Source organism: Nyctereutes procyonoides, unplaced genomic scaffold, assembly GCF_905146905.1.
Source record: "Nyctereutes procyonoides isolate TBG_1078 unplaced genomic scaffold, NYPRO_anot_genome, whole genome shotgun sequence".
In the NCBI taxonomy this organism is placed as follows: Eukaryota; Metazoa; Chordata; class Mammalia; order Carnivora; family Canidae; genus Nyctereutes; species Nyctereutes procyonoides.
The window spans coordinates 8,847,435-8,859,630 of record NW_026575034.1 but is presented as its reverse complement, the minus strand read 5'-3'; the positions used below and the strand labels follow the sequence as shown (position 1 = coordinate 8,859,630).

Below are 12,196 nucleotides of genomic sequence, written 5' to 3'. Positions count from 1 at the left end.
ATGCATCTAAACTGGATGCCACACGCTCCTCCTTTCCAGGATTCTGTTGCAGGTCTCAACTCAAAGGTTTGGAAAGGACCTCTAAAAGCCCCAACCTGATGCATGCATTTCTTTTATGAAGAGTAGTCAATAGACTGTTAAATACTTCCCGTGATGGGCAGCTTACTGCTTCTCTAGTTAGCTATTTCTAATGATGGGGAGTTGGAATCCTCCTGAAGCTTTCCTTTCACTAGGTCAAAATCTGCCCCTACCTCCTTGGTAGTATCTCCCGATGAGTACTCCTTCTGCCCTCCGTGGCGACAAAGAATGACCATAATCTGAGACCACAAGAGCTTCAAAATTGAGGAAAGTTGTAGATTATAACTCTGGAATAAAATAGGAAACTACAAGTCTGTACCGACAGCTACATCCCTCAGTGGAGAAGAAAGAACTCCACTGTATTGGAGAACACAGACTGACAAATGGAGAGGGAGTTGCAACCATGACGGTGAAGATCAGTTAAGGCGAGAAGCAATGGATGCTGACATCTGGAGGAGAGAGTTTGAGGAGCAAGCCATTTGCATGGCCTCAAAGTGTCTCTTCACTGATTGCTTATTAGTTGCAAGGGGGGAAGTGTATCTGCATGAGGGAGAATCATGTCATGACCAGGAGATCAAAATTTTGTCACTGGCAAGGGGTAAATGGGTATCATGTGCTTGCTGATGTGTGATACCCGAGAAGAACATAACATCGCTTATGCGAATTCCAGGCAGGGAACGAAAACCTGAAACTAATCATGAGGAATCATAGACAAATTCAAATTGTGGAACATTCTATTTAAAAACAAAAACAAAAGAAAAGAAAAACAACAACTGGCCTGTATTGTTCAAAAATGTCAGCTCTCTGAAAGACCAAGGCTGAGAAATTGTTCCAGAATAGAGGAGATTAAAGAGATGTGACAACTAAATGTACTACAAGATCCTGGACTGGATCCTATGTCGGGGAATAAAATGCTGCAAAGGACATTTTTGAGTCTATTGCCAAAATTGGGATTATATCAATGTTAAGTTTTTTTGAATTTTATAATTGTAACTAGGGGATAATTTTCTTGTTCTTCATAAATGCATACTAGATCTAAGGGATAAAGGACGTGATCTATGTAGACCACATGAAAATGATTCAGAAAAAAAAATCTGTATACCTGTACAGAGATAGGGGGGAGAAAAGGAGAAAGGATGGTGTGTGGGAATCCTCTGTACTATTCCTGGGACTTTTCTGTCCATTTCAAGTTTTTTTTTTTTTTTTTAAGGTTTTATTTATTTATTTTAGGGAGAGTGAGCATGTGAGCCCGGGAGAGGGGTAGAGGGGGAGACAGAGTCTCAAGCAGACTCCTCACCAACCACGGAGCCTGACATGGGGCCCGATCTCATGACTCCGAGATCAGGACCTGAGCCAAAATCAAGAGTCGGGTGCCTAACTGACTAAGCCCCTCAGGCGCCCCTGTATGAAGTTATTTCAAAGTAGTTAACATATCTAAATGAAGGCCCCTGGAAACTTGCAGTCAGGGAGATTGTCCCTTTTGAGGGGATCATCCCTTTGAGTCCTGGGAGAAATGTAGCACATCCTGATTGAGGACCAGTGGTGCTGTGAGACCATTAAAGCGGATTCTAGGAGGTAGAATCAAGGAAGGGCTCCTCAAGGAATTTATTTACCTTCAAGCCAAGACCTGAAACTTGCTGTTGGCTAGGTGAAGCAGTCAGGAGGGCATTCCTGGCAGAGAAAATAGCATGCAGAGAGGCTGGGAGGCTAGAGAGCCAAAGGGTCAACAAGGCAACATGAGACCAGGCTACCAGACACAGGGCAGTGGATTATGAGCTTTGCCTAAGTTTGAAGGCTAGTGGCTGAAGAGTTGACTTTTCACGTCGGGGAGTGCCATGGTCAGATGTGTGGCTTGAAGGCAAGCCTTCAGTGGTTAGAGCACAGACACTGATCCTGAGTCTTCAGCTACCCCAGATAGATCAATTCTAGAGTCCATCTGTCTGTCCCAGGATTTGGGCTTCTCAGATGGTGGCATGATGTGGGGCCCACACTCTTCTACCATTGCCTTCTGCCTGTGAGGCAGAAATGGACCTCTTGCTGCTGCCTTTCGTGACCGAGGGTCCGGTCTCCATCGAACCTCTTATTAGTGTGATTATCTTCCTGAGTCATGAGCTGCCCGAAGCCGGCAGTTGCCTGCCAGCCCATCACAGTGCCATTGCCATGAGTTATTAGAAAGGTTTACGAGGCCAGGATAAACAGCATGAATCAAGAGGGAGAGACAGGCCTCCCTCCTCCTGCTTACATTGCTGTCACTCAGGGAGAATGCCAGAAGGGGTTGGAGGGAGAGAAGGGGTGGGAGGCAGGGAGGAAAGGATAGAGAGAGAAAGGAGGGAAACAGAATGAACAAAAGAGGATTGAGGAGGAGCAAGGACAGAAGACAGGGGAAGAGCTTTCCTATTAGAAGTGAAGAGAGCTGGTAACAGCTCCTTTTCCACCACCATGTGGGCTGCCTCTGATCAGCCAGGAATTCAGACCCAGGATTGTGCCCTTTTCCATTGATGACCTACTACCATTGTGCACCTTTGGGTAAGTCCTCTGCCCTTCTGGGCATCCAGTTTCTCTCTCATCTCTGTTGGCAGGGATGCCGACTGCCCCCGGCATAGATGCATGGGCTGGTGAAATGCTCTCAACCCTTTCCTTTGGAAAGCAGTGAGCTTGGTGCCACTCTTCTTACTTAAAAAGCTTTCCGATTACTAACTTGTCACCTTGTGTGCAGGCAGGTTACTGTATTCGAGTGCTGAGAATGTCTTGAGCATGCTGGAATAAATAAATTAGCCCTGGCACTTAGGGATGCCAGTTTTAATCATAGTTGAGGACTTCAGGGACAAATGCCTCTGCTTCTTCGGTTATCTGCTCTTGGGTTGCAGCCAAAGACCCCCTACGACAAGTTAATAAATTCGGTTCAGAAGACCAAGCTCTTTCTTCCTTCTTATCAACAGAATCAGAGCTGCTGTTACTGCTCTAAGTATTTATGACAGCCATAGAAATTCTTGAGAATTTAAGCAAAGGAGAAGTATTTAAGTTACATGAAACTGGAAACTAGGAGGTTCGAGATTTGTTTTGCATTTTTATTAAGCATGTGAGTTTGGGTTTGAGCATTTGATTTATCTCTTCTCGTATATCTTTAGGGTAGTCATCCATAGGCTCCACTCCATTGGCTTATTTTGAATGTTGTAAAATGGCATGAAGCTTATAAGAGCTGAGATATTTGAATTCAGGTGGTACCTGACTGTAGTTTAGGTGACTGACCGTGAAAAGGAAGTAGAGTAGTGATTAGTCCAAACCCTTTGGGTTTTTTTTATCCAGATGGTATATAAAGAATCTTTAAAATGATTTCTTAGGATCACAGTTCCATCCTTCACTTTAATGAGCATTAATGACCTAATGCTGAATTGGGTATTGATTGAAATCTAATGACTTATGACTTTGGCCATCATGAGTATCCAGTTGGAAGATACCTTGAATTCTCAAAAGCCACATATTTATTCTCCAGTGTTCTATATTAAAACCTAAGGTCTGAGTGCAGGCCTGATATAATTTCCCTTGAAGAACTGCCATTTGTCAAGGATCTTTTTTTTTTTCCTCCAACTTAAGTATGTATGTGTATATTGACAAGTGAAAGGACAACTGCCTCAAAATAGACATAAAGGGCATCCCAGGTAGCTCAGTGGTTTAGTGCTGCCTTCAGCCCAGGGTGTGATCCTGGAGACTTGGGATCAAGTCCCACGTTGGGCTCCCTGCATGGAACCTGCTTCTCCCTCTGCCTGTGTCTGCCTCTCTCTCTCTCTCTCTCTCTCTCTCTGAATAAATGAATAAATAAATCTTAAAAAAATATACAGACATAAAACTTTGATTCTTTGAAATGTTTAGAATACTCATTCCTTAGTTCCTCTCAAAAAATATTTGAGTGGCTACTGTGTGTGAGGCACTATCACCAGCTCTGGGGTTACAGTAGGAAAGAGCAAGTGATAGAACTGTGTTCTGCTGGAGTTTATGCACTAGGGATCTGTTCTGGGTGATCGTAATTTTGGCATTCTCTAGCGAACTAAAGAACAAATATCTGGGATCCCTGGGTGGCTCAGCGGTTTGGCACCTGCCTTTGGCCCAGGGCCCGATCCTGGAGACCCAGGAATCCCACGTCGGGCTTCCGGTGCATGGAGCCTGCTTCTCCCTCTGCCTGTGACTCTGCCTCTCTGTCTCTCTCTGTATGACTATCATGAATAAATAAATAAAATATTAAAAAAAAAACTTTGGATTTAAAAAAAAAAAGAACAAATATCTGAGAGTCATCCCATCCATGGGACATTTCTTAACATGTTTTTAAAAGGCTCTGTGGTACCTCTTTTGGGAGTAAGGGAAGCAGGTGGAAAAAGCTTCCTCAAATGTCTGTCCTAGTGTGCTTAAGAGTCGAATCTCTGAAGATTGGCATCTTCAGAGGTGGAGCATAAGACTGAGTATCTATTATTCTGCGCAAATTCTAAAGGTGTAGGTTAGACTGACTATGTACTAACTGGACTGACTCATGGTGATTAGGTCTTTCTTATCTAACATTTATTTATTTATTTATTTATTTATTTATTTATTTATTTATTTATACATTTAAAAAAATTTTAAGTTCAATTTGCCAACATATAGTTGTGATTAGATTTTAAAGATTTTCTTACCCCTAGCTTGCTGTCTTATTTCTCCCTTCTCTCTCAAGGTAGAAACACTAGAGAAAAAAGAAGCCCCATTGAGGCAATGGTGAGCTATATGTAGAGTCAGGTGTTACAAAATGAAGGCTTGGACACTTTGATTCTGTTATCCTTTTCAGATAGTTTTTAATATCTTTTCATGGAAGTTTTTGGTGTCATATTTGTTAAAATCTGGTGTATTAGTTTGTTTTTTTTTTTTTTTAATTCAGTTTTGTAAGCATTTCTTGAGCCCTGAGGACACAGATGTGAAAACCAAAATCTCCATGTCTGCCAGGCGGTGAACAGCATAGCTGGGGGGAGATGAGAAAAGGAGTTACACCTTAGATGATTAAGAGCAAAGTAGAGATAGGTACACCTGTGCTGAGTGAAGAGAGACCTGCAGATGTTTCTCCACCTGGGTCGTTGGGGGTGGGGGAGTGGAAGGACAGCGGACAGGGAAGGAAGCTTATAAAGGCTTCACAGAGTGGGACACCTGGGTGGCTTTGTGGTTGAGCGTCTGCCTGCAGCCCAGGGTGTGATCCCAGGTAGTATTAGCTCCACCTTGTAGATGAAGAAACTGTAGCCCAGAGAGGTTGAGTGACATGGTGAAGATCACACAGCTAAGAAGCTGTAGAGCTGAGATTCAAACTGGGGTGTCTTTGCCTCCAAAGGCAGTGCCTTGACCTCTACATATATTGCCTTCTTGTGGTGCTGCTGTGGCAAACTCAACCCCTCCACCCCCCAGAGATAACTTAGGCTGTTATCTTACAGGGATTCCCCAATACTTCACCGTGAGAACCTTTGCCCTTTGTCACTGGTATTGATTTCTAGTTAATTCAACAAAACCTCTTTTTCCCACCTCTCTAGCTAGGTGAGATTATGACTCCAAGAGTGTGTTTCAGAGCTAACTTGGACTTACTCTGTGGCTTTGGATAAGCCATTTTTAAATCTCACTCTCTCGGGATGCCTGGGGGCTCAGCGGTTGAGTGTCTGCCTTCAGCTCAGGTCATGACCCTGGAGACCTGGGATGGAGTCCCACATCAGGGTCCCTGCAGGGAGCCTGCTTCTCCTTCTGCCTGTGTCTCTGCCTCTCTCTGTGTGTTTCTTGTGAATAAATAAAATCTTAAAAAAAAAACCTCACTCTCATTTTCTCTGTGTGCTGCCATTTTGGGAATAGGATTATTATTCATCCTATTGGCATTAAGCAATATTAGCATTTCTGGCTAAAGATGAGGTGAGACGGCCAACAGACACATGAAGTGGTGCTCTACTCATCAGGGAAATGCAAATCAAAACCACAGTGAAATCACTTCACACCTGTTGGACTAGCTAATATCAAAAACACCAGAAACAAGTGTTGGCGAGGATGTGGAGAAGAAGGAATCCTCGTGCGCTGTTGGTGGGAATGCAAACTGGTGCAGCCACTATGGAAAACAGGTTCCTCAAAAAGTTAAAAATAGGATTACCGTATGATCCAGTAATTCCATTACTGGATATTTACCCAAAGAATACAAAAAACACTAACTCAAAGGGATACAGGCACCTGTTTATGGCATCATTATATACAATAGCCAAACTATGGAAGCAGCCCAAGTCTTTATCGATACATGAATGGATAAAGGTGTGTGTGTGTGTGTGTGTGTAATATTATCCAGCCATAAAAAAGAATGAAGTCTCGCCATTTGCAACAATATGGATGGAGCTAGAGAATATAATACTAAGTGAAATAAATCAGAGAAAGACAAATACCCGATGACTTCACTTGTGGAATTTAAGAAACAAAGGGAAACACAAGAGACAGATCAAAAACTAGACTCTAAACTCCAGAGAACAAACTGATGGTGACTAGAGGGAAGACGGATGGGGGACGGGGGAAATAGGTGATGGGGATTGAGGACTGTACTTGTGATGAGCGCTGAGTCATGTATAGAACTGTTGAATTGCTATATTGTACCCCTGAAACTAACATCACACTGTACATTAACTACACTGGAATTAAATTTTAAAAAAAAAAATTAAGAAAAAGAAAAAGATGAGGTGAGATGCTACCATCTATGCCTTCCATCCCCAGGAGTGGAACTGTGGCTGGACCGATCCATTCTGAACCATCCCATCTTGTGTGTGTGTGTGTGTGTGTGTGTGTGTGTGTGTGTGTGTATGTATTTGGGGGAGTGGGGGTCGTAATTGCCTTCCTAAGAGGAGCCTCAAGCAGAGTCACAGCTCAGTCTATTTCTCAGTCTCCGCACGTTTCTATGATGCCCCATCACTCCGGGACTGTCGTCAGTGCAGTTGTCTCTGCTTTAGATGCCGATGACCTTGCCCCAGCTGTCCCTGGAGGACGGTGGCTCGATGAGTAAGTCCTGAAGCTTGCTAGCTGCGTCTCGGCATTTCGTGGGGCTGCGCTGATTGGACGGACCCCAGGATGGGCCTTAGGACTTGGTTGGCCTCAAGGGTCCTGAGCATCACTACTCAACGTGTCTGGGGGTGATTTTTTTTTTCTGACTCGTGTTTCCTTTTTCAGCAAACGAGAAGATTGAAGACATTAATGGCTGTCCGAAGAACAGATCGCAAATGGTAAGTGGTACACGGCTGGCGAGGGTTTGCGTGATGGAAGTACGTCCTGCCTCTCAATGGTACTGACCATCCTGAAAACATTCACACCATAGGCTTTCCTCTAGGGGATAGTAGTAATAAACTAACAGCTATTTCCAAGTAGCCGTGGTCGGCTTCTCTGACATTTGTTGGCATTTACTGAAACGTGGCCGTGATTTTTACGTAGATGGCGAGACAGGGAATATGGAATACTGCCCTTTCTTTCAGAAACAAATTATGCAGACCTGGTGCAAACATGCACTTGTTGAGAATTTGGACCATTGTGACTCATTCCGCTTTCTCAAAGACACACGACGATCTCTGTGTGTGTGTGGCGCTGAGGCACAGATGAGGTCATGGTATCTTACTCAGAAATCAGGGCATGTGGTCTGATTGCCTTTAAAGGTTAGAATGATGCGAAATCACAATGGTGACAGGAGACGTGAAATGTATAATCATATCCAAACCATTCTTAACCTTCGCAAGTGGTAGTCTCCCTGGTGTGATACGCTTAAGCTCTGATACTCGAGCTTTAAAAAAAAAAAAAAAATCTTTTAACATCTGTTCTTTTTATATGTCCTGTGCATAATCTTTGAATTAAAATTCACGATCACTATCGAGTTCAGACAACATTCAATTGTGATGCCCTAAGTACCTGGTTTTTCCCTTCAACATGCTTTTCAAACAATCTTTACACCAAGTATGTATATATCAGACTGTTTAAAATACTACCTGTTTAAATACGAAGGTGACAACTTTTTATTTTTGCAGGTTGTTAATTTGCTTTCAGAAACCTAAGAAAAAGGCATAATCTCTTTTTCTCTGACCTTCCCCTACTCCTTTTGAGTTGACACAATTTGACAGTGTCATTCCAGAACATATCAAAGCGATTGGCATTCCTTGGTTTTCCCTTTTAATTTTCCCAAGTGTTTGTTATCCTAATGATTTGGACAGATAACCTCTTCGGTCAAGTTTACTTTTCATGCATAAAAACACATTTTTTATTTTAAAGAGGAGTGTGTGTGTGGTGGGGAGTCCTTCAGTTTACATTCTGAAACAAGTTTCTCTTTTTTTGTCATTTCACTGGAGATTTTTGTTTCTTTTTGTTTGATCTAGAAAGCAATCACTCCTTACATAGGAAAGTCCCCATGCAGACATCTCATGGCTGCTTTGACTTTTGGGAAAGCTTGGCTGCTATTTTTGCTCGAGCTACTGCAGCTGTCTAGTGTATTAATAATTGAGAAAATTTGGAAGATAGAAGACTTAATTTAGTGCAAGCATTTTACACATGCAGTCATATCTTTACATGAAAGAGATGCAGGACTTCCCCTTGGGAAAGATACCGATGCATTTGTCCCAGCCCATTATAATGCGTATGTAGACCTGACATTTGAAGGTAATGAACCTTTTATTCTATTTGGCAGTTTTGTATTTTCCGCACTTTCTGTTGGAGGTGTCAAAGTCCACTTTCAAGATTGTGAAATAATAATGTCACCTCAGATTCTTTGGTGCAAATTTAGTTCAATATGCCAAATGTTATTTATAAATGCTACCAATGGCACCAATGCAATTTTGTGGTTTCTCTAACTCTTTCAGCTGTGAAACTATTGTTTTCTTTTTTTTTTCTTTTCATGGCCTGTGGGTGTGTTTTTTTTTTTTTTTTTTTTTAGAACACAGGAATATGAAATCCTATAATTGTCTGTGATAATTAGTTCCAGTTAGGGGCGGGGAGGCAGACACGGTCTGGTGGCAAATGTAGCAGAGAATAGTTCAGAATACAGGATGTGAGTCTAAGAAAATGTGAAAACCTCCGCCACGGCCATTCCATTCTGTAGGAAATGAGAAGGATGATAAAGACAACAGGGCCATTGTTGTTAGCCCTACATCACAAACTGTGACAAATCCATAAGACAGAACCTTACCCAGAGCACACAGGAAGTGCTTCTTAGACAAGCACAGGCATTGTCCCGTTTACTAGGACCCCTGAGTGCATGTGTGCGTGTGCACCCACGTGCACCTGTACGAGCATATACATGGTTAATGCATTTCTACTCCTGGGAAGCATACTTTGGGAATGTGGCACAGTGGGTGGCACATAGATTCCTAGAAGGTCAGACTTCCAATTAGGCTTTACCGAGGGTAGCCCATGATGGAGATTTGCTGCTGTTTGCTAAAAATTGCCTAGTTGGAGGGGACAGAGGGGAAAGCATGCGGGGAGCACCATGTTGGTAAGAGGAAGATGACACGCAATGAGGCAAGAACTTGGGGAGTGCACCTGTTCAGAGGGTAACTGTCTATCCCTTGAAAATAACCAGCAGAGTTGATGTCCTCGCTCCCTAAGGTAACAGAACCCTTTCGGGAACCTTGAATGAAGGAGCCAGAGTAAAGCAATCCTGTTTTAGAGAAGGAGGAATGGGTGCTGTTCTGGTTTTCAAGGGGTAAGTTCAGTCCATCAGCTAATCTGTGAGTAGGGCCAAGAGCTTTGATTTTTGTGTGTGTGGGGGGAGGCACAGCCCCCTCACTTCTCCTGACCTACCAGGCTGCCCAGTGGCTCAGGTCTCAAATCCCTGCACTCCGGGCTCTGCTTCAAATGTTCTTTTCCAGGAGGATGGGGAAGTGAGAGCAGTTAGCTCTGGCACAGGCACTAGAAAATCCCAAGGGCACTGATGCACAGATACGACGGGTGAGGCGTTGTCATTTTCAGCCTGCGATCGGCAAACATTCGCGGAGTGCTCACTAATGCCGGGCACTGGGGTGGGCCCGGTGAATGCTCAGGTGAACAAGATGTGATCCCTGCCCTCCAGGAACTCTGTGATGAGCGGGCAGGAGACCAGAGAAGAATAGCGCAGCGGTTACACAGACATCTGTGCGTAGTGCAGTGGGGGCTTATTCCACCTGAGAACAAGGGAGATTTAAGAGTAATTCCTAAGGGTGAGTCTCAAAGGCAAGAGGGTTTGCCAGAGGGGAGTGATGGGTGGAAAAGGATTCACATTCCTGGAGCATCTCTTTACTAAAGCTAGTCCTGGACTCTGCAAAGGCAGGTTTCGCAGCATTTGCTTAGGATCCTCTCGAAGTGCCATGAGCTGTATCTGCTGAGACTCCTCTTCTGCGATAAGGAGTGGGGCATGAAGAGCCCACAGTACAACAGACCCCATAGGCACGGGGGTCTTCAGGTCTGGGACAAGTCTTGTGCACTCTTCACCACTACCCAGGTTGCCACATTTTGGAGAGCGACCCCCTACTGGGCCCTGGAGTGGAAGTGTTTTTTTTTTTTTCTTTTTTAAAGGAAAATACCCATGGTCATCCAGCCCTCTAGAGGGAAGTTCAGTCATGGGATCTGGGAACTGAGGCCACATAGTGAGAAATGATGGTGATTTTATTATTAGCTCTGACTTATCTCTACTCGGTGCCGCAAGGTTTGTGAGCCCATTCATACTTAGGGGCATATCCCATCCTCCTGATGCTGCTGTGGACCCGCATAACCCGTCCCTCTTTCCCCAAGCAAGTGCCAGGTGGTGGAGGGTGGTCCCAGGGAGAGGTGGAGCAGAACCATTAGCATATACTCTGACCCCCTGGTGGCCCTAGGACTGGACTGTGACCATGAGCACGAGGCAGAGAGGCATGGCAGTGACTTTCCTTTCCCTAGCAAGCTGGCCTCAGTTGAAGGAGTCCTTTGGCCAGCTTCAGGCTGCCCTAGACACTTTTGGGGCCCTGGCCTTGGAGAAGGGGCGAAGAAATGCTCCCGCCCCCTCTCACCCACCATCCATCCCTCTGGCCCTTTAAATGAGTTTGTGTGTGTGCGTTAGAGCTGGTTCAGATGTTTTGTCTGTTAGGCATTGCCATGGCAACCCAGGGGCATCTTTCTGGCTTTCAAGTGCTGTGTTCAGCGGAGTTGTGCATTGGTTTGGAAGGAGAAACCTAGCCCGGGGCCTGGCCCTAGGGCACTGCCTCTCCTCTGAACCCTTGGGCTCCGAGACGTTGCCTCACTTTGGAGCCGAAGAATGGCTGCTGCAGGGGCTGGTTTTCTTTTTTGATCATTGTTATCTTACACGGCTTGGCTTTCTGGTGGCCGTTAGGAAGGTGCAAAGTTAGCAAGGCCTGCGGCCCTTTCAGCGGAAAGCCCCGGCCTGTTTATCCCTCTGGTCCCTGGTCTCAGGCCCGGGGTCATCTGAGGCCTCCCAGCGCACAGCCACTTCTGAGCTCTCCGAGCGCCCTGCCCTCTTCCCTTGTGCTTCTATTTTTTTTTTATCTTTTATTTTTTATATTAAAGATTTTATTTATTTATTTTTAGAGAGCAAGAGAACAGGGGGTGGAGTGGGGAGGGGGAGAACCTCAAGCAGACTCCCAGCTGAGCTTGGAGCCCAAGGTGGAGCTCGATCTCACGACCCTGAGATCATGGCCTGAGCTGAAACCAAGAGTCGGATGCTCAACCTACTGAGCCACCCAGGTGCCCCCTTCCTGCAGTGCTTCTAGATTGAGGGCCAGCTGGGCTTGGGAACCATGTAGGCTAAGTTCAATTTCGTTTTCTGCTATTCTGTGGCTGTGAGCTGGTTATTTAACTGTGTGAGGGCTCTATTTCCTGTTCTATAGAGTGGGGTTGATAATACATAGCTCATAAAGTTTTTGTAGTACTAATGAGCCAACAAAAGGGATAAGAATGGATAGTACTGATTACGATGGTAAAGTACAGCTGGGGCCTGTCGAGTGTTTGTGTTGTGCCAGGTGCCAGGCTAAGTGCAGCCCAGCCCTTCCTCTCCTCCCCAGATCATGCACACCCAGAATTTTGCACACAGCCTGAGTAGGTTATGAGTCCCCGGGGGCTTCAGAGACCCAAAGTTCAGCACCCCTGCTGC

General features: G+C 44.8%; 1 protein-coding gene across 7 annotated transcripts in view; it reads left to right on the top strand.

The window, feature by feature from the left end:
- Nucleotides 1-12,196, top strand: part of NAV2 (neuron navigator 2) — a 724,598-nt gene that overhangs the window by 449,252 nt on the left and 263,150 nt on the right. For 6 of the 7 annotated variants that reach the window (XM_055317510.1, XM_055317509.1, XM_055317508.1 and 3 more), the window contains exon 3: nucleotides 7,273-7,325. In XM_055317510.1, coding sequence (XP_055173485.1) covers nucleotides 7,273-7,325 — 53 coding nt within the window. Of the gene's footprint in view, nucleotides 1-2,412; nucleotides 2,605-7,272; nucleotides 7,326-12,196 lie in introns of those variants that run through there. The other variant, XM_055317513.1, reaches the window with a different exon arrangement.